The 27,641-nt window shown below is 45.7% G+C and overlaps 3 protein-coding genes across 14 annotated transcripts in view; 1 reads left to right on the top strand and 2 right to left on the bottom strand.

Annotated features, from left to right (window-relative positions):
- Arms (Ankyrin repeat-rich membrane spanning) overlaps nucleotides 1-19,753 on the bottom strand; it is a 34,646-nt gene extending 14,893 nt beyond the window's left edge. The window contains exons 1-3 of one of the 9 annotated variants that reach the window (XM_025298328.1): nucleotides 19,736-19,753; nucleotides 18,624-18,761; nucleotides 17,774-17,851 (exon numbers count right to left, since the gene is read on the bottom strand). Coding sequence is in view for 6 of the 9 variants with exons in the window: in XM_025298330.1 (XP_025154115.1) it covers nucleotides 109-1,458 (1,350 nt within the window). In the remaining 3 variants the exon portion in view is untranslated. Of the gene's footprint in view, nucleotides 1-108; nucleotides 2,038-2,059; nucleotides 2,298-4,962; nucleotides 6,028-10,849; nucleotides 11,010-16,124; nucleotides 16,632-17,773; nucleotides 17,852-18,623; nucleotides 18,962-19,731 lie in introns of those variants that run through there. The other 8 variants (XM_025298329.1, XM_019842032.2, XM_025298326.1 and 5 more) reach the window with 8 other exon arrangements.
- LOC105184689 (tRNA (guanine-N(7)-)-methyltransferase) lies at nucleotides 959-20,878 on the top strand. 4 transcript variants are annotated; one of them, XM_011143658.3, is made up of 7 exons: nucleotides 959-1,015; nucleotides 19,455-19,552; nucleotides 19,745-19,872; nucleotides 19,965-20,149; nucleotides 20,233-20,346; nucleotides 20,407-20,508; nucleotides 20,572-20,877. In XM_011143658.3, the coding sequence occupies exons 2-7, from the start codon at nucleotides 19,467-19,469 to the stop codon at nucleotides 20,701-20,703; spliced, it is 747 nt and encodes a 248-aa protein (XP_011141960.1). In that variant the 5' UTR covers nucleotides 959-1,015; nucleotides 19,455-19,466; the 3' UTR covers nucleotides 20,704-20,877. The 4 variants fall into 4 exon arrangements, with proteins under 4 accessions (XP_011141960.1, XP_011141927.1, XP_011141943.1 ...); XM_011143625.3 differs by lacking the exon at nucleotides 959-1,015 and adding an exon at nucleotides 15,001-15,125 and having other exon boundaries at nucleotides 20,572-20,878; XM_011143641.3 differs by lacking the exon at nucleotides 959-1,015 and adding an exon at nucleotides 19,130-19,370.
- On the bottom strand, nucleotides 20,713-27,517 carry LOC105184718 (cilia- and flagella-associated protein 65). Its single transcript, XM_025298332.1, has 19 exons — nucleotides 27,149-27,517; nucleotides 26,788-27,007; nucleotides 26,011-26,276; nucleotides 25,546-25,831; nucleotides 25,056-25,265; nucleotides 24,757-24,961; nucleotides 24,442-24,687; nucleotides 23,967-24,195; nucleotides 23,522-23,878; nucleotides 23,339-23,415; nucleotides 22,978-23,248; nucleotides 22,685-22,900; nucleotides 22,414-22,602; nucleotides 22,026-22,300; nucleotides 21,690-21,942; nucleotides 21,397-21,623; nucleotides 21,105-21,273; nucleotides 20,915-21,044; nucleotides 20,713-20,836 (listed from the first exon to the last, which is right to left on the bottom strand). The coding sequence occupies exons 1-19, from the start codon at nucleotides 27,263-27,265 to the stop codon at nucleotides 20,742-20,744; spliced, it is 4,038 nt and encodes a 1,345-aa protein (XP_025154117.1). The 5' UTR covers nucleotides 27,266-27,517; the 3' UTR covers nucleotides 20,713-20,741.
- Nucleotides 27,518-27,641: the final 124 nt, after the last annotated feature.

The raw sequence follows: 27,641 nt of genomic DNA, 5'->3' as shown, positions 1-27,641 counted from the left end.
CTCTCTCCCTTGCTCTTCTTCCGCGCGAGGTTAACGTAGAGAGAAACACCAAGGAAAAACGTAGAAACGACGTGCGTGCGTCCGGTGCGTGCGTGCTGACCAACTAACCGCCTGCGAGTGCCTTCGTATGGCGAAGTTGAACTTGCGGCCGGTGCCGTCGTTGGCCGGCGCCGTGAAAGTGATGGTGGGTACGTGAATATGCGGGAATACATGGTGATGGTGATGATGATGATGATGATCGTGCTGTTGTTGCTGATGATGATGGAGATGATGATGGCAGTCCTCGGCGCCATGCCAGGTCGCGCCGGGCAGCTGCTCGGATATATGAAGACGCAGAAGCTGTCGTAGCCTACGCCCGGTCCTGCCTATGGAGGTGTCGTCGCTGGTGACGGTCGAGGTGGTCGACAGGTTCGACAAGGTCATCACGCTGCGGCTGAGGTAATCGCTGCTCCGGCCGTTTCCGTTCGGCAGCAGGTTGCTCGGTACTCCCGAGACAGCGCCGAGCAGACTCGGCGCCAGGCTCGAGCAGATCGCCGCGTTCGCGATGCTGAACTTCCGGATCGGGTTCACGCTGGTGCCGGCCACGATGTCCTCGAAGGTCGGCGACCTCTTCGCCGGATCCTCGTGAAACGTGGACCGGCTGAGATCGGAGCTCGTCATCGGCAACGTCAGCCTACGAGTACCGCTCTTGCCGGATCTCTCGTCGGGAGCGTCTTCGACAACAACGCTTGTCGGCGTATCCGCCGTTTCCTCGTCGATGACCGAGTTCTCAGCAATCGTCGGCCTCTTCTCCGAGTCGGACGAAGAGAGGCGACCAAGGGAGCCCGAAGTCTCACGAGGAACCTCGAGCAAGCTCGACGACAAGTGAGAGCGTCTCGACTGGCTCGTCATGATCGAGCTCGGGTGATCCTCGTTGGTCGACGAGAAGGAGCGAAGCCTGGCGGATGGTTCTGGCGCGAGCGAACGTTGACGATTGTACACGGAGAAGACCCTGTCCGAATCCACCACCGGCACCGTAAGTCTTCGCGTTCCAATCATCGGAGGCACTAACTTGTCGCTGCTAACTCCGTCGTGTCCTTCCGTCGCGTCTTCCGCCACGTTGCTCGAACTCGACGAAGCTCCGGGAGTGGAAACGAAGCTCGCGGGCGAACTTTTGACAGAGCAGCTTTTTACGTACGAAATGAAAGCTGCAGGCTCGGAATCGGACACGGCTGAGCTTGACGAAACTGCCAGGCTTGAGGAAACTTTTTTCTCTTCTGGGTCACTCGGCCTCCTCTCGGTTTCTTGAGGCGGAAGCGACCATGAGACGGTTTCCTCCGATTCTTTCGTTCGCGAGGCTTCATTTTCTTTCTCTTTGTCATCGTCGTCATCGTTGTCATTGTCTTGGTTGCCTTCGTCGAAGCTGACTCGAAAGAAAGCCGTCGTGATCTTAAGGCTCTCGTCCTTGGCCTTCTGCATGGCATTCTCTCCTGATTGTCTACTCAGCGCGAAAATGGAGGACTGCCTTCACTTCAGCCTGGTAGCGGTATACACGTGCGTGCACACGGATTCTCATGTTCTTTGAAGCTTCAAAGTTGGTCAACCGGATGCTCATACAATACAAGCTGCCAAATTACGATTAATTAGGAAATAAATATGCAAACATTTCGCGTGAGTGTCGTGGGAGTATCTCGCGAAATACGATACCTGCAACTTCCGGATACAACGCATGACTTTTGAAACAAGTAAACAGACGTTTCTGAATAACTGAAGGATAAAAAAAGGGAAAAGCAAAACCCGCTATCTCGTAATCGACCGACTTGCGGAAAATTAATACTCGAGATCGTGGAGTAATCTTATTTTACTTCCCCATACTACGACCACACGAGGAGGAGAAGTTCGTCAATGCCACGTGTCAAAAAAACAGCCACGTATGCGGAAATCACATTCGTGCGATATTCCGGCATCGAAATCTCGGTTAGATGACGGCTCTTCCATCCTCAGTCGCGGTCGTCGCCAAAGAAATCGGAACTGCTCCGATTGTTATTAACAAATACACTGAGAGAAAAAAGAAACGGACCCTCGACAGGTTGGTCAGTCTGAGCATCTTTTCCAGATTTCGCGCGGTCATCCCCTGATGGTTCCCCAGGTGCGATCAATTCTCGTCTCTGCGTCGTACGGTTGCTCGACGTTCGTGCGACTTCCTCGCAGTTCGTCGTCGTTACTTGAGAACGCAATATACCGCGGAAAATCGGTCGGATACTCGCGATCGCGAGTATTCCCGGAGGCAGACACCGGCACAAATCGTACGAGAACATCGTGCGACATTTATATATATCGCGATGGGATCTATCTAAGCTCGTATACATACGCGCGCACACACACACACACACACACACACACACACACACAGTCCGTGAATCATATACGCGTGCTGCGACGCACCCTGCGCGTCGTCAGTGTCGTAAGCTCGCCCCGATTAGAAATCGCTCCTCGTTATTTCGTGATCATTTCAATACGACACCGAGAAATAGTAGAAGGCCCGAGAAAAAGGTCTATCAGACGCGGAATTTAATTGAATCGGGATTGAGTTATCGCGAGCACAGGTATTGGAACGCCGGAATAACATCGTACCTTCGCGAACGCTGAAAGGAGCGACATCGATTTCACCTCGATCGCGAGAACAAAGGATGTGATCGGAGAGTATGAGAGGAAATCGAGAGTACTATGAGCACGAATTTCAGAATTGAATCAGAAGGTCGACAATGCCGGAGCTTCTTGTCGGAAAAAGGAGAGCGGCGAAAAAGCATTTTTCTGAAAGCTCTGAAAAACATCTTGTACAGAAGAGACGTAAAACAAGATTCTCGGAATTCTCGTAAAGGTGGAGGGGCTCTGCCAGTTATGAAAGTCCGCCAGGTGGCCAGACACAAATGGCCGGAATTTGATTTTCTTTCAAAATTGAGTTGAAGAGGCGCCAAGTGTGAGTTCCATTGGGTGTTTTCAACATCGCAAATGCGTAGCCGCGCGCGCGGCACGACGCCACGGCGAATGAAAATATGTTTTGCTCCGCACGCCTCCGTCGCCGCTCGTGTTACACGCGTGCGAAGTGTTGCGCGTCATTGCTCGGAATCCGCGCGAAACGGGGTTCCGGTCGCCACGGAGATGTTTTTTCTCAGATAATAACGACGAGAGAGGAATACGGCATCCACCGACGTCACTGACTCGCGATAACGCGATTCGCGGCACGACGAGTGTGTGTGCAATAATCGCAGGCTTTGCAATCGTCCGCAATTAATCCCGCCCGGCTGCAGGCTGTGTGGATTCGGCGGTGCCGGCGGATTTGATAGAGCAATTAGCGAGCCGCGATAAGCGGACGCGCCGGCCAAATTGCGACTTTGTCTTCCTCGCCGCCGCGGCGTATCCGGTGACCCGGTTTGAAAAGCTCGGTTGAAAAGGCGCGCGCGAATATGCGCGGCCGATCGATCGCCGGGAAATTTAATTGCGCGCGCCAATTCACAATTGGTCTCGCGGCAGACCGGCTAGACACATTGCGTAAATAGTTTCGCGAATTCATCAAGTCGTCAAGATCCTGCGAGCAGAGCAGCTCGTGTGCGCCATCAACGCGGAATCTCTCGGGCAAATATTCCAGGGCTGCGTCGTGGGGCTCGATTATTCGTCGGGAAAATGGGTCAAAATGATTAACGGAAGCGTCAAAGCGCAATCGAGGGAACGTCGTGCCTTGAGAAGGAAGAAAAGAAGTGACGACTCGTCGAGTGCAAGAAGAGCATCGGGAGAATCAAGAGGCTGATTTTCACGTGAAAATCTCCTGAGATCCGTCGCAGCAGTCGTTCGATTCGTCGACGGCAAATGTTCGCGCGCGAATTACATGATCGCGAGATGCGCAGGATTTATTCGTGCGAATTTTCTTCGAAGTATCTTCTTTGGCAAGTTGTCAAAACGCAGGATAATGGGCGTTGTGAATTTTCTCTCGCATCGGTACGTCACAATTGCTGTATCACAGAAGGATGGAGGATAAAACAATGCGAATTAATACAAATATCCGTAGATAAACCAGACTAGAGGAGAAACAGAAAGCATCGACGAGCGGAGACACTCGCGAGGAAGTCTCGAGCTCGATATTTCGGAGACACTCTGTACGAATAGCTCTTAGATGCTCGCTCTACAGCGGTTAGTTCTCGCGCTAATCCAGGCCAATTAAAGCCCTCGGTAAACTAATCAATTGCGTACGCGGAACTTTACTGGGTCTCATAAAAGGAAACGACGTCGTTCGGCAAAACAGCGTCACCCGCGAGCACGCGCACGCGGAGAAATGCTATCGAGCTAACAACACTATCGCGCCAAATTGCACGGCGATAAGACCCGCGCGTTTACGCTCGGCGCAAGTTGAACTTCGCCATCTGATTAAACAAGACGACGACGACGACGACGACGAAGGCGAGCTAATAAATCCCGCGCGAGCGGCCGGAATAGGCATTTCGTTTTATAGAACGACGTTCCGCGGGACTCGCGACAGTAAGCGCTCGACGTTGGATCGGCGTCACAACTCGTGCTCTCGTGTAGTTTATCCTGACGAAATCTTGGCACGCTTCACGTAGCACGAGATGAAGGGGAACGACGAGAGCTTCATTCATGAAGCCCAATGCTAACAACCGGTCGTCGGTGCGGGCATCAGCCCGGAGATCGGCAATTAGAAAAGCCGGGGCATCTCCTTGCGCGCACGCGTCAAATCCCCAAATCGCCAAAATCCCAAAGTGGCTCGCGATATCGAGTGACGACGTCAGTCGAGTCACGCGATTATTCAGCGTCTCGATGACTCGTCCGAGAAATTTGGGAGAAAAATCTGCCGAAGATGTTTCCGAAATTTCACGTTCTGCAATCTGCGGCAAAGAGTACGTACGACGAAAAGCACGTTGCGGCTAAAATTCTAAGCGAGCCAGAAATCATCACATGTATCGTGTCTACCTGCTTGCTTCTGTTCCAGAACGAGAAGGATCCGTAGGTCTTGTAGGATCCTCGCGATGGCAAGGACGAGACGGACGCATTTCGCCCGCTGGCGCTCAATAGATTCGATCTCTCGTTTGTATATTCCATGGAATTACAATCCACGTCGGACGACGCGCTCATGCTCGGACCTGTCGCGAACGCTAATTGTCCGGACGACTAGCTAATAGTGGCTCCGATCCTTCTACGATAAGAAACATTCGCGATCATCCAGTCACCACGAGGAGGCACCACGAGCGCGTCTAATCTGCGACTCGCAGATGATCGACATGTGCCGTGCCGCGGCAACAGGCGCTCGTTCCCTTTCGCTCGCTTTTCCAACTCCTGCACGTTTCCCTGCGATTTTATCCTGCGTCGCTCTCTTCACAGGACGCAGGTCCGTGTCATCTTGAGTACGGGGAACGATGCGACGAAGCACGATGAGGCGGAACCGGCAGCGCGGCAGCTTCGATCGCGAACACGCGCGACGCGCGAGTCCGATTCGACGCGCAAACGATCATCTTATCGGCGTGTGTGATACCGTTAGCGCTTCGTGTTAGCGCGATCACAACGAATCTTGATCCCCCCCTTTCACTCGCGGCTTTTACCTCGCCTTTATAGCGCTTCTCACCGGCGAATCGAGTATGCGATATTGCGCCGGCAGTCTCGCGATGCTTTCGGGAAATTTCCAGGATATCGCGCGACCGACGCGTTCAACGGCAACCCGCACTCAACACTTTTTCGAGAGTAACCCGCACACAACCGCGTCGGCTCCACGAGGAATGCGCGAGGTCGCAAAGAGGAAATCGCGACGTCCGCGCCGATCTCGCGCGAGAAGCAAACACGCTCGTTCGCTGCCAAATGCGTCACACTCTGCGAACTTGTGCGCACCCTGCTCGACGCGGACCTATTCAGCCGAATAGGGTGATGCGCTTTATCAGAGTCCACGTAGTTGGAATGAGCCGATGAAGGAACCCGCGAAAGCCTCGCGACCGGATCAGTCTTCGCGAGTGCGACGTCCACGCGAGAGCGACGACAAGGAGGACTCGTCGCCGCGACTACGTCGGATCTCGACAACTACTCGGAGAGACTCGTCAGGGTCGTGCGAATCCCGATGCAGCAGCGTTCGACAACGACGGAAAATCACAGGGGACGGCGACGACGCAACGGATCATCGTCCGACGTCGTCCGAAGTCGTGACTCACTGATTATCGTGCGCGGGAACGAATAACGGTATCACTCGCGTGGCGATCACTCGCACAAGGATATTCGACTGGCGAATCTTTCGCCACGTGGGACGTGAGCTCGAGAGAGCAGGGCCAAGTTCTCTCGCGACCTCTCTAGCTCGGGACAGAAGCCGCGCCACGCGGTCATTTGAAAAGCCGGTGGTGATATTCCGCGGACGATGAACCACTGCATCGGGGAGGAGATACGACGATCCAAGACGTGCGTGAGCAATTATCAATGCCTCGCATGGCGATTGATAAGGAGCGCCACGGGAGCGCGGGGATGCCGCGCGAGATATCGTATCTCGAGATAAGAAGCGAGATGTAAACGCAAAAGAAAATGACAACGAGAGCGGTTTTCGCGAGAAACGGGGGAAAATTACGATTCGCGCACAATCCGATGACAGGAGGTCCTTCTCCGCGGGATTTTCCTTATCGTCGGTGCGCCGAATGTGTCTCCTCCAGGCAAGGCGAAATATTCATGCTTCGAAAATACGCGAGACAGGTACCGTCGAGACGATCGAGTAAACAAGCACAAAGTGACGGCGGAGAAGCTGACGGTAATCACTCGCCCGCAAGAAATTCCAAATAAAATGTTACAACCCTCTCCGATCTCCATCTGCAACAAGTTTTCGCACGCATCGTCGGCGACGGCGGCACCTCAAAAATTCCTGGCGAATCGGCCTGCCGAATATGACAAAGCGACAACGAATTCACAACTACCTCTTCTCCATATTATCGAACGCTGATTGACATCGAGCAAAGATACCGCCGGCGATGTCCACCGAGCGGACTCCTCCTAATTCATGGCGCCACCGATGAGAATTTCGAGCGAATTGCGAGCGGCCAGCGACGCGGCCTTGCGCGATTACTCGCCGCTGAATCGTCGCGAGAGCGAACGACCATCTGCCGATTAGCTCGGGGTGGACGGTTTTTTAATTAGATTCCACCGCTCGCGCAACCGACCCGACCGTGGCCCCTATTTTCGCCGGAAGATCCAACCACCGCCGGCGCGCATCCAACGCCATATACGGGACGATGATAACGAGAGATTATTTAGCACAATGGACGAGAGTGTCTCTGGTATCTTCGGGAGGATGGAGGCAGACATTAATCAGTGTCGCACCTAAGTCTCTCCGCGTATATACCAGCGGGCTGGCGCAACCATCACGGTGGCCGAAAATAGCCGGCTACCGGTGATGCTGCAGGAGAAGAGCCGCGAGGAGGAGGATCGGGGTGGTTAGGCACCACGCGGAAGCCGGTGCGCCGGAACGCGAACAACAATCCGTTGTTTTGAGCCGCGCGATAAAATTATTGCCGCGAGCGACAACGTTGCGCGGCAACGGCGATCCATAATTCGCGCGACGAAATTAACGAACAAAGAGGTAACAATCGCTTACCTTGCTCGCTCGCTCGCTCGCTCATATGCTTGTAATATGCGAGTGTATATTCAAATCCGCGATAAGATACGAATGGACCGCACGATCGAGGAGAGATTAAGACGGATAACAATGCGCGAATTCGAAGCGATATAAAGCGCGGTATAAAACGCGAAATGAAACGAGGAAAGAAATCGCGAGTCGAAGAATGGGAGGGAGGGTGAAGAAAGAGCGTTCCGACTTGAATTTAGAGATCCCTCCCGGCGACTTTCCTCGAAATCGGGTTTTCAAATCGCGATAATTAGCATTCATCAACTAAAAATATATTCGAATCCGAGTCTGAGGACGTCACACGTTATCCGTCTAGACAGCGGCAGATATGATTCCGTCGAACCTTCACCAAAACGTTTTTCAATGGCTGCCTTCAGCAGAGAAAGCTATTTTGCAACTGTTGTAAAACTCGTGAATCCGACCGGTGTGTTTACAAATTTATATATGTTCCCTAATCTTGGCTGAATCTAAGAACATATACACTAACCAGATTCGTGAATTTCACAACAATAGCAAAGAAGCTTACTCTGCTGAAGCCAGCCGGTGTTTGGCACCGGGTTATTCACAATAGTCATCACCGTTATACATCTTAGCTGTTCCTAATATTTACAAAAAAGGATTATAGACGATATTGACGGTTTATTTACCGTTATCTAGACGGACAGTGCGGATTCGATCTAAATGTCAAAACGTTCTAAATGCCATCGTTCGTTTTCGGACCCACGAGGATTCGACGGCACGAGGCAAATTCCGATCGTGAGCGAGAATCGCCGGCGAGCCAGCGGCCGAGAATGCATCTCGCTCAACAATCCCGCCCATAAATCGTTGCACTCGAGAAAGAAGCCTCAGATGAATGACGAGCGTCTCTAATTCGCAAGCGAACAAGAACTCGTTCGGAGTTCTCGGCGAAATTTGGCACAAGGTCGGAGGAGCGAAGCGTACGAGAGAACTAGAATCACGCGATTGTCACGGATGGGTCCTCGCGGATTGGACACGCCGGTGAAATATACGCGACACCGCTGAAGAAAAGTGAAAAATGCGTTAATTAATCGCGTACAGGTGACGGCGCGTTGGCGGCGGCGGTACCCGCGATAAATTCCGCGTTAACGTGTGGATCGATTTCGTTGAATCGAACGGCGCCGCCGAACACGGGGCCGCTGGTTCGCGGAATGATTGTCATCCGAAAACGCTACAGGAAATGACGGCTGATCGAAAACTAATCGGCGATTTCTCAATCGCGACATGCGAAAGGAAGGAGCGATTTCGTAACAATTCTCTCCGCGCTGTGCACTTCGGAGGTTGCACGTCGAAAGCAACCGGGGAGAAAATCGACGGAGACTCTCTTTCTCTCCGAGTGCAACCGCGGACACATTTGTTTTCGGCGAGCAACGCGGTAATAATAACCGGTCACGAGACTCGCCTGAATCATGTCTCGCGCAAATCGCGGCCACGGCGCACAGTGGGAAATTTTGCTCACTTTTTGGACAAAAATCTTGTTAGAGCTCAATTCTTCATGAAATTGAATGATTTTTTTTTTAAATATTCGTAAAGACTTATACTTTAAGCTGGTACTGCGGAAATAATTACTGCGGTTATCATTAAAGTAGTTATCGTTAAACCTACATTAAAGAAAGATGATCAAATGTGAGTAAACTTAAAACTCATATATCAACCATATACTCTTAAATATTTAAAACGTAGAACCTTTAGCCTTAAACTCTTAGAAGTCTTCTACAATAAGCAATTAGTCAAAAACCGTAAACAAATTGACCAACCACAGTCGATAATTTAAAGAATAATCGAATATGATTCGTCAATTTGCTTACGGCTTTTGACTAATTGCTTATTGTATAAGGTCTCTTAAACCCTCAAAACGCTTTAACCCTAAGCCCTTAAACTTAAATTCTTCAACCCTAAAGGCTAAAGGTTCTACGTTTTAAATATTTAAGAGTATATGGTTGATATATGAGTTTTAGGTTTACTCGCATTTGATCATCTTTCTTTAATGTAGGTTTAACGATAACTAAATTTCCGCAGTACCAGCTTAAAGTCTTTACGAATATTTAAAAAAAAAAATCATTCAATTTCATGAAGAATTGAGCTCTAACAAGATTTTTGCCCAAAAAGTGAGCGAAATTTCCCACTGTGCGGCGCGGCGCGGGAGGTCTTTGTCGCGTTGTTTCCTAAATTAAAGCGAAAACAGAATGTAACGCGCGCCAGCCGGTCGTCAGACGCGACGCTACAGTTGAATTATGTGAACGCGCGAACTATTCGCCACCATTGAAAGCAACCTGCCAAACGGAACACCCTACGTGATGCCGTGCGATAATATGAATGACGTAGCTCTGAGCCATTCAGCGTCAGAAAATAGAGAATAGGTCAGTGGAAACGCGCGAAGTCGCGATGTATGCGTTTTCGCCTACGTAAGAACGCGCGCTTTTGAAAGGCGCGACAATCATTTCGGCGAGCGAGCTAGTTTCGCGAGTATCCCGTTATTGCGGGAGCACCGCTATTTCAATGATACAACAATTTTTAACGGACACGTGATGCCTGTACGTATGAGTGGGAACGTCGTGGTACGTGGGAACGTGCGATCGTGCAGCTCTCGATAGAGCCTCACGAACGAGCCAGTCCGCTATCTTTTCGAGCCTTTTGTTATTGCGGACGTCTCGCACTATCGATAAGACGCAGACGCAACTTTATCGTTCACGTTTTCTCGCGCGTCTGCAATGAACGACACTTGGTCGCCACGTCGCAAGTCGTCGCAGCGTAATATCCCCACGTGCCTCGGCGCCGACAGGTTTCTGATATGTCAAGTATGTTGGAAATATACATCAGAATATACATCAGAGAAATTGAATATATTAGAATGTCGATTTCAAGCATGTATTACAAGTACACATATGAAGGATCACACAGAGTCTTCACGGAAGACTCGGTCGGTCGGCGAGGTACTCCGCGACGTGTGTCGTGGAGGTCGTGTGTACGCCGCGAAATTTTGCGGATGGAAAGCAGTGTCTGTGCCGCAACTGTCTGTCTCTCTCTCTCTCTCTCTCTCTCTCTCTCTCTCTCTCTCTCTCTCTCTCTCTCTCTCTCTCTCTCTCTCCTCTCTCTATCTATCTCTCTCTCTCTCTATCTCTCCGCACAAAGTAGCTAAGAACGGAAACGGCCGCGGAAGTAGTCGCGGAGAGAACATTCCGGTCGTGGAGTTACCTCGTGGAACCGATGTTCCAGACGATGCACGATGTTCTGCGGCCGTCCTTTCAGCAGGGAAAATTGATTTCTACGGTACTCTCCAGTCGCGGTGACGTGTCTGTAACTCCTGTCACCGAACACCCTGGTCTTGGTGCGCAGATGAGACATTTCGAGGACGGCTATCTTTCAACTCGGCTATTTCACTGTGTCACTAGTCACTACAAATCCCTCGACGCGGAAGTCGAGTCGCACTCGCGTCGTTAGCGCTCTCCTCTCTTTCTTGCTCTCTCCCTCTATCTTTCTTGCTATCTCCCCCCCTCTCTCTCTCTCTCTCCCCCTCGCTTTACCTCCCTCTTAAGATCGACTCGACAAATATGCCGCCTAAATCCGCACTAATTATGCGCGCTCAAAATAAACTTCGACGGTATTTTCGACGAGACGAGGAATTATCCTTGACACGCGTGTCACCAAAGCGGCGCGCTTTAATAATAACGCCGCACCAGACGTTCACCTCGGTTAACTCTAATAATTGCTTAATTAATCGCACGCTCGGCCCGAACGAAATTTATAGCAACGCGCCGCGACGAAAGTCGGATCGCGAAATCGCGTCGTGCGATTCGCGCGAGTGACGCGCGGGAGTGACTATTTCTTCATCGTCCGCTGCCGTTCGTTTCCTTCGCTCCCTTTTCCTCCGATGGCTTCAAGGATGCAGTAAAGAGCACAATATACGTATCGCAACTCTCTGGAAAAAATGTGTATTCGTCGTGTGTCACGTTTATCATCGCCTCGTGATCGCGATCGCGCACTACTATGTATCGTCCGTCATTGATCACGTTTAATACTCTGACAATCATTTCTCGATTAATTATTTACTTAGGCATCAAATCGACTGCCCGTTGAACAGTTACTTCTCGTAATCACGTCATCGACATAGACGAAGGACATTTGCTTTCACCGATGTGGAACGATGAGTCTCGCATACGCTTCAGACCGTTTATCGATTTCTCATGCGATCCTAATGGAAAAGCGTTTAATTCGCTCGACGAAGAGAGGGAGAACATAGCCCGGTTTTCTTCACTTTCCTTTCGAAACATGTCAGACGAGGGCACAACGCGCGCATCCGTCTGCTTCCGCGAATTTACCGATTTAGCGATGATGCATGTCACAAGAAATAAATAGCGTCATCGAACGTACCGCACCTATGTCAACTTAATAACGACAATCACTTCTCAACGCGATAGACATGACAGAGAGGGACGCACGTGGGTGCGAAAAATGATCGCTCGATCGATCGGCGATTACGGAGGCCGATCGATATACGGGCGCGCGTGCGATGATCGCGAGATATGGCGAGATAAAATTTGCGACAACGGCGCGATGAATGAAATCAACGTAAATTCGCAATTAGGTAGATGTTAATCTTCAAGTAGGTGCCGCGTGTGCGCGCGCGGCCAAAAACTGCGGCCAATCGACGAATGGTCGCAGTCGGCGCTTTGATGTCCGGGCTTTTCCTCCGCGTTTATCGCGTTTTTCATGCGTTTGTCTGTGCGTCGTTGCGCGAAAACCGAGCAGTAAACTTCCGACGATAGAGCACGCATCCGCTGGCGTTTTTATCTTCGCTTCGTCGGCTATTTATCACTTCGACCAGACGCATATCACGCCTTTCTAAGTGCTTGATAAGCGGACGACGTATATTTCGAACTTCTGCATTTGACAGCGCAAAATATTTTCGGGCGACGCGCTCTATAAACCTCAGCGATGTAAATATTAACTACTTTGTATCGTGTCGTTTATTCAATAGCGAAATCTTTTGGCAACGGGATCTCCCAACGAGGAGCTTTGTGTTACTGCACAAAATTCGCAAATACTCCAGTGATGCTATCGACTAAAAAAGACGTACAAGGTTGAACGTAACAAGGTCGAATAAAATTCATGTGAAATTAATTTTAAATATTACAAGCGTCGATGTTATTCTTTGGAAATCGACACGTGCAGGTGCTGACGACGTCACTCGTGAACATCCTCGACAACATCATCGTTAAATACATGTGAAATGGACAAATTACCGTTGAGTCGGTCGATTCTTCGAAAATAAGGAAACTGAGACCTGACAATGAGTCACCTCGTGCGGACGCGACACTTCAACATAACTGAATCGCCATTTGTACGCTAATGGTCGAGACCGAGGAGCAAAATTCGCGAATATCTACCCGTTCACTCGCTGTATATGAGAAGTACGAAATGGAGAAAAAAAAAACACACACACACACACACACACCGAGAAAACGGGACATCGCGGAATTCTGTATTCGTCACACGAGCAACGGCGTGTCCTCGGCACAATGTGCTAACCTCATTCCAATTTTATCTTAGAACATGAAGCCAGAGGACGACGAATTTCATCGAAGACATCGGCTTTCTCTCCGTCCTTCCGCGCGCGGCGAATTATTCTCGCGCTATTCCCGACAACGAGAGCATTTCGCGAGGGGAGTAAATCGGGCGAATTCAGGCCATGCGTTGCTGATATATAGAACGGTCGAAGTACGATCGAAGTACGAAAGAAGTTCGCCATGACGTGACTAATTTTCGAATAGTGTCCTCCGATGCTCTGAACGTTTTCATTAACATACGTTTGCATAACCGCTCCATTGTTCACTCGTAAGAGCCCCACGAACTATTTCCCTCTCAGTCGACTACCTTTTCAGAAATTGTAATCCCGCGAATATACGATTTGACTTGGAAATTCGCCGTTACGTGTGTTCTTTTGTCGGATCCTGATCATTACAAGATTCAGCGCCTTCGATGACATTATTAAGCACAAGACTCATTATCCTGTCAGAAATCGCAAATGTCTGATGACGGTGTTCGGCGAGAAATAATCGTGCTATTCCCCAACGCGACGTTTTAATAAATAACAGCCGGTTCTTATCGCGATCAATCCGTCGAAACGTGCCATTAAATATTTCTCTACCGTCATCGCGATGACGAATGAGTTGAAGCGCGAATTTATTATCCCCCTCAATCAGATCAGATAGAAACGATCGCGGTGGCGCGCTAATTCAACGTGTAAAGGATGCGAGCGAAATAGTCTCGTCGTAAAGTACAGCGAAAGTAGATCGAGGCCAAGGATCGCGAGGAGTTAGGGTGAAGGCGGCGGCTTTTAATCACTAACTCACTAAACGAAACAGAAATGCTACGTCGTAATGCTGCTATTCTACATCGTCATTCGCGATCGTCGCGAGCGTCACGATCCTTGACGTCACGACGTCTGTGAGCCACATCGCGATCGGCATGACCGTGTCATATCGATACGCACACGTCGCGTCGCGCGAAGCGTCTATCTCTTGAAGGATCTTGTCTTACTTCTGACTTACTATCGTCGCACACTCACTCGTCACTCTGTCACATCTGCTGAAATTACCCGCAAGAGTCGTCGACTCGTCGGAAAAGATATCCCATGCACTTGAGAGTACCGTATATAACACCGTATATAACACCGTAGAACACAGTACGGGTTCAGGCTAAATCGGGGTCGCGAGTCGACCCCGTCAGGACCCCGAAGGAAACCGCGGATTCACCACGACGATGACGATGACGACGACGACGTCAGGCCGATCGCGCGGCTCGCTCGGCGCGCATCAAGCCGAGCGCGGTGTAACATCCTTCGCGTAACTGCGGTCGGGAACAATTGACCGAGGCAACAACACCTGACGCGCGTGGGCGATCCACGTGGACGTGAGGCCGGCCCCTTTCGCTGCCAGGTGGTATACAAGAAAGAGAAAGAGAGGGAGAGACACGCAGCGGCTACGACACTCTACGTCAGCCGGTCGCGTGGGAGCCGGGGAGAGAACATCGAGGAGACGTTGGCCTCTTTGTTCGTCGTCCTGGCGTTGGCCTCTTTTCGTCCTCGTCAGCGCGAGTGCACCTCGGAAGAGGTGTCCTCCCGTACTATTGTTCCGTGTACTTTGTGTGTCTCACATGTGCTGAATGCAGCGATTTCGAGTGAGGGTTACTTGATAAATGGCGCGATAAGATTGCGCTGCTCGGTGCCGATAAGGCAAAAGTCAGGCGGCTGCCTGGTGTTTTATGGTAAACGCGCGCGCGGCGACAATAGCGAACGGCGACAATGCCTGAGGACACTCTGCTGAGAGATTCGTGCGCGATTCCTCACGACGGATGTAGCACGATCGTGTTGTGAGTATTCTGGGGACGAACGTTCGATGACGATAGGATGAGAATTGGCCGAGGTGTATAGCGCCGAATGGATGTCTCCTTGTGTCGCTTGGATCTTTCAGTAAATATAATAAATTAGTTAATCGTGCAGAAAAGAAGGTCATACGGATTGAGATAGCGATAGTATGACGGAAACTAATTATAAGAATCGACTTGATAAAACGCGCGTCACTCATCAGACTATCCTTGACTCTTCGGTCGACGTCTATCGTGTCGACGGGGCGTCCTTGGATACCGTGTTCCGTTGACATCATTAACCTTCAGATCAATCTCGTTTAACTATTCCGACAAGAAGGAGAGGGGGAAGAGAGAGAGAGAGAGAGAGAGAGAGAGAGAGAGAGAGAGAGAGAGAGAGAGAGAGAGAGATAGGATAGTTGGAGGGAGAGAGAGAGAGAAGTTTTCCCATCACGATTGCTTATTCCATTACTCGCAGGATTTAATAATGATCGAATGTTGACAATTCACGTCGCGCGTCTGTCAGAAGAGCGAACAACTGATTGTCAAGTGACTTTGCCAGAGTACACAAATATTAACCGACAATGCAACGTCGCCGGCTTGTATTTACAACGAGAGGGAAAAGTGACACGAGATGGGCGCAACGTATGTTATAAATGTCGGCCGGCGTATTTATGAACGGTCGGAAATCCTTTGTTTGGATAAGAGAAAGAAAAAATAAAGAGGAGGACAGGAAGAGAAAGAGAAGGAGAAAGAAGAAGAAGAGAAAGACTATCGTATCGATGGTACAGAGTGGCGAACAATGACTTGTCCGTTATTTCGTGCACGATAAAAGAAAATATTCGACTAAGCGTAAGATTGTTAAATTTTATCTTTCTGTTAACTTTCTTCTAGTTATTAAGATTATAAGGAGATTAATAGGAGATTCGTTAGCAACAAAAAGGAAAATGTCACGAGAATTGTCGCAACATTTCTCACTCGTCGGTCGTGTTGAACGTCATCATTTCGTCGCGGAACGATCGGCGGCACAAGAGATATGGCTTTTCGTTATCTCAGTGTTAGGAACCGTCTAGAATCGCGGTTAATTTTGAGATCATATATTTACCAAAAAGTTCAATGTACTGTCCAATGTCGTAGATAACGAGAAAGACAACACTATGGTCTGCATCTTACATAACAAAAACCTTGAGCAGTGGTCCGAATTGCTGGATTTCAATAAAGGTGTATTCTCCTTGGCACTCATTCACGTATTACAAATTCGCTGGATGTGACAAATACTAATGGGGAAAGTGTCGTGTTTGGCTATGTTTATATACGATACTCGACAATCTTCGTTGTTTCGGCTCGGCTCGTAACGTTCGCACGAGCGAACATTTTACAAATCACTCTTCGCTCCGAGTGCGTAACAAAGACAGCCATGACGGACAATTATGCGCGCGACTATTTTGATCGCTTGCGCTTTCACTGCGGTGTGCTGTGTGCAAGTAAATCTTATAGCCGACGTTATACGAAGAAAAAAATTTTCTGAAAGAAATTAACACCGTGTACTCTTAGAAAGTACCACATTAGCTTGCCCAGATACATACTCATATTACTAAAAAATATTTGAAGGTGCTACGGAAAACTATTTCATACATAATAAAAGTTTTCACTTTGTAAAGTTGAGAAAATATCTGGACAAGCTATTCATTGTTTAATATATAAAAAATATAGACCTCAGTATGAATATATTTCCATTACGCGATATAGTATGGTATATTATTCGGTAAAAATTTTCTCCGCTAAAAAGTATTATAATAAAACTATGAAAATGGATATTTTTCTTTTCGTCCATTTGCACATAATACAAACATGTATACGTAATCGCACGACCTACTACATACACTTTCCGTCAATTGAATTCTTCAGATATTCTTCGATTCTCTATCGTTCTACCTCACCGATGTTCGCGGTTTACGCAGAAATTGCATTCGAGATCTTGCGATCGACGCACGCGAATCAATCGACGCTGGATTAATCCGGCCGATCAAACACTCGCGTGGATATTTGTTGATATTATTTCCGTCGGTTGAACGAATGATCGAATGTAAAGTAAGCACCACATGTTATGCAATTCTTAGTGTTCGTCCACATCCTATTGGTGCAATCGATATGCCACGCGCGGCTCAGCGTTTCTCCACGTGGACGACGACATGGATACAAGCGCTAATTAGACCCCAAATACGTTCATTAGGGTAATTGAATTTTTCAATATTGTGTATTGCTTGGCTCACGTGATTGTTATTCACTATTCGTGCATGTCGTAAATGCTGATTCAGTCGTGAGATACAAACGTCGACAAACGAAGAATCCATTATTGTAATCACGTGCTTCATATTTATTGCACCTACATTCAAGTAATAAAAAATCAGAACATATATTGAAAATGTCGCAACTTATTATTTATAATTATATCACGTAGCAAAAATAACGTCAATTTTGTCTAATGATGAAACATACTTCATACTGTGACATTATAAATTAAATTATCTTGTTTAAAAAAAATAGAAATATGCTGTTCGGATTAAAAATGCGATTGGCAGAGAATATGAAACACGGATTATTCGCTGGTCGTGATTAGGACGTCACGTGACGCAATATATACACGACAGTGTATGATACGAACGAAACTGATAATCACGTGCTGGGGCTCTTGTTTCACACATCGAATGTCGGCTGATCGGCCCACTAATTGGAAACATGATAATAACTTACCGATTAAGAAGACCGTTCCCGCGGGAGGTCCAACGTCGTCATGTATAATGTAGCCGCTTTCTTTGTCTCTTGTCGTACCTGAAACATCGGAAGTATCATCTATCAAAATATTGTTACACTATTTGAACGCAGCTCCTACTTTGACAATCTGTGCGCAAACAATTTACGGTAATGCGATACTAAAAGTCATTCTACAATACGTGTTGTAAGTTGTAAGCCGTAAGAATTGGCGAATCACAGTCGATTATTACAAAAATAATCGGCTATAATTGGTCAGTTCTTACGACTTACAACTTACGACACGTATTGTAGAATGACCTTAAATCGTGATTACTACTCGAATTAATTTAGTCCCTCACTCTCTCCCCTTTCCCCTCTCTCTTTTTTTTATGGTTCATGCGCAAATATCCTCCGAAAAACAGTTCTCGATAAAAGTTTAAATTAAATCCTCGATGGAATATGCATAACCGAAATATAATAAAAATGTAACTAATATTCGATCTGTGGTATATCGTGGATTAAACACCACCCCTAGCTCTTTAATTTGCAGCAGTATCTTGAGTTATATGTTTACCGCTCGGTTAAAAGTGATTTATCATCGAGATATCAGGTTACATTTATTTTATTCCTTACACAACATCTCGATTCGATCAGCACTTATCGTTCATCTCTGATCTGAATATTTGTTTAAAAAAATGAACATTTGTCAAAAACATAAAGGCAAACATGCGTGCGTGCGACGGAGAATGCACACATATACACGTATGCACGCGTACACGTATATCGAATCAACGCGATCCCGCGATCACAAAGGCATCGTCGCGAAATGGTGATTCTAACCTGATCTTACCTGGGAGGATTCCGTTGTCCTCGAGATTCTCCGTTCTGCGTGTGTGTGTAGCCGGCTGCCTAACGTCACCCGCGCGCATTACGTAAACACCATTTTTGCCCGCGATTACATCTTACTGGCGTCGCAAGGTCGCATAAACTGGAAAACAACACACGCACGATAAAGATTTCACAGAACGCGACGTCTCCGCCTTTTCGCGTGCGTCCTGTCTATCCCTTCCATTCGCGTCACCGTCGACCGCTTGGCGGCGCGCGGCACGTTTCGATCAGCTGATTGCAACGCACGTGCGCGTTAAATTCCGCACTTTACTCCCCTTCCGCGCTTTCTACACTTTACACGTTTAATACATTACACCTTTTAAACGCGACAGTAATTAAAAAAAAGCCCTATTCTCTATATTATTTAATGTGCTATATATTTTAAAAATAAATGGATGGGTATGCCTCGCGGCTAGAAAAAAATTGGAGAATTGTAATAAAATGTGGATGAAAACAGGTTCATTGTCGATAGATTTTGACAGGTTGCTGAACCTTGGGTCTGATTGTTTTCTCGTCTTTCTTCCTCTAAAACGAACGTGTCTTTGTTTTACTTCACGCACGTGAAGATTAGAGTTTATCTGTTGTAATTATATACTTTCTACACTTCTCGTCTTTGTCTCTCCAAAACATAACAAAATACTTCATTCATATCATATGAGAAGAGTGCAAGTATTGAGTAAGAAAGTGCAATAATTAAAAATTGTCATACGTATGTGCAATGTTGCACATAACCTGTTAAGTTATATCTACTACGTTGAATCTTAAAAATAATAAGAAAGTTTTTTATTTACAGACAAAGTGTAAAATGTCAACAATGCAAACGTTACCGCAAAAAAGATATTATAGACAACGTGCTCACTCGAATCCGATAGCCGATCATTGCTTGGAGTAGTGAGTAAATCAACAATGTTTACAATCTTTTTCATAAACTTCTGTCTAAAGAAAATTATGATTTAATGATTCAAAGTAAAAACTAGGAATAGGAAGTCAAGACTTTCATTCATCTTTCTCTTCTCTTCCAAATTAAATTGATTAAAAAAAGTAAAATTTGCAATACTTTTAATACATACTTACATATTGCAGTCCTATAAAACCAGACTTGATGGATTGGAACACTTTGTATCCAGAATATTTTGATGCAGATAATAAACAAGAAACACAGAAATGTGTAGAGTTTGTAGATATTGGTTGTGGTTACGGAGGTCTGCTAGGTAATTTATCTCTTGATATTTCTGGAAAATAAAATAAAAATGGAATAAATATAAAAATAAATTTTAAACTTGAATAAAAAATCGATTTTTAGTTACCTTATCGCCAATGTTTCCTGATAGTTTGATACTTGGTATGGAAATTCGAATAAAGGTTGCAGACTATGTTAGAGATCGTATTGCTGCACTACGTTGGCAAAGTCCAGGCCAATACCAGAATATCGCTTGCCTAAGATCAAACGCGATGAAGTATCTGCCGAATTATTTTCACAAAGGACAGGTAAAGGAGTTTCCCATGATTGGCTTCTTATCTAATAATATAGTGACCTAATTTATATTAATTTCTAATTTTATTTCGTATAGCTAAAGAAGATGTTTTTCCTGTATCCAGATCCTCACTTTAAGAAGTCCAAACATAAATGGAGGATAATAAACAAGTCACTGTTAGCGGAATACGCTTATCTGTTAGCCGAAGGAGTAAGTATCTCTTACCTTATCACACCACAGTTTTAGAAACTAATATCAATTATTACACAGGCTTTTGTATATACTATAACAGACGTGAATGAGTTGCATAAGTGGATAGTTCAACATTTTCAAGAGCACCCGTTGTTTGAAGAAGTTGCTAAAGAGGACTTGGTAAATACGACCCCTCTTTATTTGTTTAATATGTGCATATGTTAACAAATTTTCTTAACACAGGATGCAGACCCTATAGTAGAGAAATTGTACGAAAGCACCGAAGAAGGCCAGAAAGTAACGAGAAACAAAGGAGATAAATTTTTGGCTATGTTCAGGAGGATCGCGGATCCTTACGTTGTAACAAATAGCTAGCAGTTATATCAGCGACTGTATATAGCTGTATATACACGTTAATACACGTTGTCGTAAAAGGATATTCTCGCTATTGACACTGATTTTGGTATTTCAACTTGATGTCCTATATCGTGATGCCATAATCGTGTCACTAAAATGAGAGAATTATAAACATTGAGTAAGTTCATCACTTACTATTGTCTCTCAGAAATAAAATATTTTCTAATACCTCTATGAATTGTCTTTTTCCTGTTCATACCCGATATTATGTTCAGATAGCTTGTATGTCTGATATCTGTATGCTGAATTAAATGAGTGGCCTCCAATGCAAATTCTTCGTGCACTATGACAAACAGCATCTAAAAATAAAATTAATGTTATGTGAATATCTCGTTAACATTGGAGCATAATGATTTTACTTTCTCTAATATCCGATTGATTAACGCCCGTGGTGGCGATATATATGATCTTCGTATCAGTCTTTTTTTTTTGTGTAAATTCATGGCGAATTGCGAATAAAATAAACCTGATTGGTCTTGTAGAATGTCTCGCATCAGATTTTTGAACAGTTTACTATTGATTATTTCCCTGCAACGCGAAATATTAGTAATATATATTAGTAATAATAATAGTTAACAAATTAATTTTCATAAATAGATAACAAATGTTTCATTTTATTGTAGTTACAATTGTAAAATTAGCGGACTCTACCATAGTAATCCTTCTAGAATAAATGAGGATCGACTAATATCTTCCTTCTTGAATGCCGTCTCCTGTTTCTGGTTCTCCTCGATGCATATTGTATACGGTGGTGCGCTTCTTAATTCTTCCATTAGATCAACTTTCAAAAATTTATCTTCTACACTGTAGATAGAACAACGGACCGACATAGCTTTGTAAAAAGATTGGGGCTTCCCTAGGATTTCTATCGTCGGCTTCTAAAAATAGATAGAACACTTCATTGCACTAAAATTTAAGACTCATATCTTTTCAGTTTCATTCACCGGGACGCTGATGCCTTTTTCCGTGAGAATAAACTGATCCTCCAATTCCCGAGATAAATCTGCATGCTTGTTGACGCTTCGCTGATAGTCCCGTCTTTGACTGGTATTGATAAACTCGCATAGCACGTTAACATCGATAACGCAGGGACATCCTCCGGTACTTATAGTTACATGAAAAGTTTGAGTCGCCATCGGTTGTATCAAGCCTTTACGTGGGTAAATTTCCACGTAAATGATCCTAGGAATCTCAAGTCTGAAGCAGAGAAACAATTTAAATTAACCAAGTATATAGGAATTCATTTTTTCAAGATATATTTCATAAGATTCAGCGCAAACCTTTTCCACTCGTAAGCGAGCACGTCGTACTGCGAATTATTGTGCAGCATGATCATCTTCACTACATGACTGTGCGTAGCCATATGCGATATGTCTATGCAATAAGTGCTCAAGTATACAGGAATGTCGAAAACTCCGGAACTACTATTGGAAGAGACGTACGAAACATAGGAAGGCATGTGTTCGCCGACCGTCGGTGCTTTATGCGGCAGGGAAGATTCGCCTTCCAGCGTCAGTTCTTCCTTTTCGTCACCCAAGCTTAAGAACAACTTTGCCTTTACGAATAAGAAAAAAAGACACGGTACCATCATCGATTCGGAAGTCAAGTTCCGAAGGCGACAAAAAATATCGATCTCTTTCTCGTTAAATCTGTTCATTGTGCAAACACCTCAAAGACGCCGAATCGTCGCGGCTGAAATTTCAGAAGGATCGGGACAGGAGACAGCGGACTCGCGATTCCGCGCGGTGTCGCACAGGAAAAGACCTCGCAACAGTATCTCTGATTTGCCTCGCGCATCGCGCTGTGATTCACGGAGAACGGGACGTTGTGGTTCGTACCGTTGTACAGCCAGCACACCTGAACATTTCCGTGAAATTAGGAACATGATTGCAAGTTATTAATTACAAGCTGTTAACTGCATTCGAAAGTAAACGACAACCTGGTAGACCGGGTCTTTATCACCAAGATAGATATGCTGGAACTTGAACCGCTTGCCATTCAGAAGATGGAGCTTCCTCGCAGATTCGGACAGACCCTCGATCGCCATAATCAGGAAAATGTGACGGTCATCTCCAAGATCCACGTCCCACTTCGCCTCGGTTCGTCCTAACAGTGCGTAACGCACTTCTAGATTTATCCAGGCATCTTCTCCTTGCTGCGCGTTTCGTGTCGTTCATGAAGCATTCAGTCTTTAGAAACCGATGCGGTGATATAAGATGCCGAGGATTATACTTGAAGATTTCCCGTTTTCGGCTGCATAGAGCACACTTTCCTGTGCCAACAGTCGTACTGTGCGCGTTGGAACGAGAGCGCTTGGATTCTCATGACGGGTCGGCAAGAGCACAGCTGCACTCTTTTGATATTCCAAGAAGCGGCCACCGCTTTAGCGTTTATCAGGAGCAATTTTACAATAACAGAACTTTCTTGTAAAACCATCGGCGGGAAATTGATGTGCAGCGTCTCCGATGTGCCGGGTTGCAAATGTTCGAACAACTTGTTGAGCCTGCACACACATGAGAAGGAGATCAATGAGTCTTGCAGTTGCGCAGGGAAAATTATCACGATTAGAATAACAACACGATATTTCACGCACGTGTTTATCTTCATCAGCTTCCAGAGAGAAGCTTTGCTCGTATCCGGACATGGCCCGTAACACTGTAGATCCTTCACCTATCCGTTACAACAATTACAATTCCCACAGTTACTTCCCACTCTTGACTGTATTATTAAGAAATAGCATGTCCTGTATTGAAATAATGCTACACACTATATATACCTTCAAAGTAGGCAATACACACAAACAGCGCAGCTTACAAATATTTCTCGGTGTTTGATATGGAATTAGCGCGCTTGTGCGAAGACTCGTTCTCACAAAGTATCGAACGAACAGTTCGTAATAGCCAGGAGCGGTGGGTGTGATAGAAACGGTGATGGTTTCGCTTTGTCCGGCGGGAACGGCGCCCGTGGACAGACGTATTTTCACATCCTGCTCCGCGTTTCCAACCGGCCAATTGCAATGACTGCACGTCATCTTGTAAAAGACTGTCACGGGACTCGAGTTGAATACGAGGAGGCTCAGTTCCTTCGTCGTCTTGTACGCTTGAACTCCAAAATTCAGTTCGTCCGGCACTGACTGCGGTTACCGTGCGGTTACAGTGCGTTATTCGAGCAATGCAATCGTTAATATGCACACATCTATCATCATCAGTCTAACAAGTTACTTCGAGAAAGCCGACTTCGCATCTTCCTATCACACGCAACGCTGTGGAAACGCTCGCACCGACGGGAATTTCGTCTTCCAGTACGGTTAAAACGCAGTCTACGTTGAAATCGTAATTCCCGATTTTCGCGGGACAAAATTCCCACTCGTGAATAAGAGTATCGTTTGAGAAAATTTCTCCATTTGCGTTTGGAATCCGAAGCTCGGATGTCACATTAACAAACTCATATCTGAAATATTTATGTCAATCGGAGGAAGTATTAATACAAAAGTATTAATTACAAACTGAAACGATCTACTCGATAAGATCCAACATGTCGGCAAAACCGTTATATTGCTAATTAAAATTGTCGCTTTACGTGGCCCGTTCTTATTTCATGCGATCTTAACACGCAACTTTCACACACGTGGAGGCCGATGTATTTCACATCGAAGCTCGTAATATTCGCATCATAGCATCAAACGCATAGATTTACCGTATCTTGTGACGAGTGACGTTTCGCATAGAGAATTGCTGTGGCAATCGGCAGCTGAGGAAACACGAAGCGAATTTCAGGACATTCCGATCGCCGAGGGCGACTTCAGCGTGTTCCGTGAGCCCTCGAAAATCAATGAAGCATTCCGATTTGACGTTTCCGTTGAAACGTATCGCCCAACGCTCCGTGTAGACGCGTTCGTTATCGCCTTCAGGCAACATCCCGACCACGACGATCTGATAATCTCTGCGGGACATCATAATTAATTCGACAATTGGCAGAGACTAAATATAAAGTATATATTGCAAGTAATACTGATATATTATGCCCATCATCGGTTTCACGACGAAATGGCTCGATTCCGGCGGTACAAAACAGTACATCAGCGGCAGATGGCCGAATCTTTTGATCACGAATGTGGTGTAAACCGGAAACGACGGCACACAGGGCGGCATTTTTACTACATGCGGTATTTCATATTGAGGGATCCAACCGTCGGAGCAAGCGGGAAAAGAGTGACCTATTATACAAGACGATTGATCTCGCTGTCAAATTAGATATAACCGCGACGTTACGTAAAGATGAAGTAAAGAAATACGTAAAAATATGCATACCTATTAATCGCACGGACATCGTCGCGGGGAATATAAATGTTTCCTTGCGACCATCGTTTTCTCGCTGCATCGAGAAAACGTAACCGACCAGTTCCGACGTGAATAAATTACTACTATTTTTGTTGGGATCGAACACTACTTCAAATAAAGCTGTCTGCTTTGCCCGTACTACCACAGTACCGGGTATGATGCGGAAAATGTCTTCAACATCTACAATGTAACGACGACAATTATTAATAGAAAGATTGCTATTAATCATTCGCGTTGGAATCGTGCACACACACACACACACACATTCCGAACGTTCTATTATTTACAAGCAAAAATCGTCCATCACGTTCAAGTATTCAATCTAATACCAGCTTTTGTTCTCTCTTTTCTTCTCTCACTTTCTGTGTGCGAATTTAAGTAAATATCCTGCGCGAACGTCGCTTAAATGCCAACGCAAAGGTTCAAAAGGTTAGACGCTGATTATTGGTTGATGATGAACCTTGGTTCCAACTGATAAATACGTCGGATCGGCTGTGATTGGTGAGACACAAGGTTTCCGGAATCTGTTGCGCAGCGTCCTTCGCTGTCGCACTGGCTTGACCAAAGTCAATACAGCTCTTCGACAAAGAGACCGCAGGTAGATCTTGCGTGGTGACGATAATATCGCTCATGTATCCTTCAAAGCCATTTTTTAATCTCGTGGGATAATTAAATTGTTCTTGAACGTCCGCGTCTTTACGTAATGCCGTGCCACAGTAGCCGTACAGCTCCACGATAATCGGTTTCTGCATTTCGAAAAAAATTGTCAGCTTTCATCATTCTTTTTATAATCTTGGCGCATAATTAATCCGTTAAATATTCATATCTGAATTCAGGTAGCAAATTATTCAGAATAGTAAACAGATGACAGCATCTTGAAAAATATGTTGTGTTTGATAAATAAATCTCAAGTTTCCCAATTTACATGATGCAAAATCAAGCATGGCAAGCGGCATGAGTAGACCCCATTTTGCCGAGGCGCAAAAGTGATCGTCACGTATGAGTGAGATCGTGGCCCGACGCATCCGTGCGTTGCGTTCACAGTGAACGACCTTTGAACCTGATCGGTGTCGAACATAAAAGTCGCTATGGCTTCAGAATCGTTAACGAGCCTGATACGCTTCTTTGCCTCGGCGCTTTCGCTCGTACACATCATGACTAATCTCGTCGTTGAAATCGAAATTACCGATCCTGCATATATTATTATTTGTACATCACACGTGATAAAAATTTATCAGAAGCATATCATTATGACGATATACATAATAAATGGCTTACAGCTGTGTAATTTGCTTAATATAGTCCAGCAAAATATATTAACTTTTTAAAAAATTGATATTTATAATTTTTACTTTTTCAACTTTGTCTTTGAATAATAAAATAGAATTGTGCTTATTATGATAATTAATTAACCCAGCAAACACAATATTACATGTAACGTGCATGTTAGTTGTAATTTCCTACTCAACAATATAACTGTTACATAACACATGTGTTATATAACAGTTATATTGTTGAGTAGGAAATTACAACTAACATGCACGTTACATGTAATATTGTGTTTACTGGGAAAGTATATCCAAGTTAACTGCTTTTGAAAAAAAGAAAACAAGTAATCAGTCTTAGAGTTTGGAATTTGATAAATCACTCGATAAATTATTTTTAGAAAATATGTAGCGATTAAAAGATACAATGTTCATACCAATACACATGCCATAAACTTTAATTTCTACACGGTTGTGACTGGAATCCACAATCGTAAAGTAATCTACGTTTACTGAGGACGGCACGAACGGCCGGTAACATATCTTGCAGTTGTATACTTTGCCGGGAAGCAATGTCCATGAATAGCTGTTTAATTCGAACACATGGTCCAAGGGACTAGTAGTAATGTCCCTTCGGGCCTCGTATACCTGCTCCACCTGTAGGAGAGGTTAAAGTTTGTAGCTTTTCATTTCCGATCAACTCGTTCATCGTGCAAGATTATTCCGACTCTCGAATTGATTTGTGCATCAACATAAGATAATTCGAATCGCGATGAGAGGAATCTGACATGTACTAACGCAATTCTCGTTGACTATTTCTATCCATTTTACAGCAACGGCGCCCACATGCACTCTACCAAAGTCTACATGAATCTCTCTGCCTGGTGTTTCACGATACGTGTGCATCTTTTGCATCTGTTTCGGTTATCCTTTTCAATTCTGTTATTCTATTATTTCTCTTATCAAACGTGTCCGAATTAAAAATATCTCGCAATCTCATCAATCACACCGTTGCGAAAAAAAAGAAGTACACACCGCTGAGATGAAACAATTGGATAACCGTCGATTTCGTGCGTCGATCCCGTGCGGTCGATAACGATCGATATCTCGAATCCTAGACGTCATCGCCCGATGACGTACTATGACGTACTAGCGCTTCTTCCAGCTGCACTTCCCGCACTCTCCTTTGATCGTCGTCTTTATTCTCCCACCATTCAACGACCGATTATACGCTTGTTTAATTTATAGACAACGGAAAGGGCAACTGAAGGATTGCACTTTCGGTGCAGTG

The sequence above is a fragment of the Harpegnathos saltator genome, unplaced genomic scaffold (assembly GCF_003227715.2).
Source record: "Harpegnathos saltator strain DR-91 unplaced genomic scaffold, Hsal_v8.6 scaffold213, whole genome shotgun sequence".
Taxonomy (NCBI): domain Eukaryota; kingdom Metazoa; phylum Arthropoda; class Insecta; order Hymenoptera; family Formicidae; genus Harpegnathos; species Harpegnathos saltator.
Note: the sequence above shows the minus strand (reverse complement) of the source record. Positions and strands in the feature narration are given on the sequence as shown.

Coding starts and splice junctions, on each gene's coding strand:
- LOC105184689 (XM_011143625.3), top strand. CDS start 15,093: ATGGATGTCTCCTTGTGTCGCTTGGATCTTTCA. Junction 20,347..20,406: donor CTTATCTGTTAGCCGAAGGA/GTAAGTATCTCT, acceptor ATTATTACACAG/GCTTTTGTATATACTATAAC. Junction 20,509..20,571: donor AAGTTGCTAAAGAGGACTTG/GTAAATACGACC, acceptor TTCTTAACACAG/GATGCAGACCCTATAGTAGA.
- LOC105184718 (XM_025298332.1), bottom strand. CDS start 27,265: ATGCAAAAGATGCACACGTATCGTGAAACACCAGGCAGAGAGATTCAT. Junction 22,301..22,413: donor GACGATTCGGCGTCTTTGAG/GTGTTTGCACAA, acceptor TTATTCGTAAAG/GCAAAGTTGTTCTTAAGCTT. Junction 21,624..21,689: donor AAAAAGGCATCAGCGTCCCG/GTGAATGAAACT, acceptor ATCTATTTTTAG/AAGCCGACGATAGAAATCCT.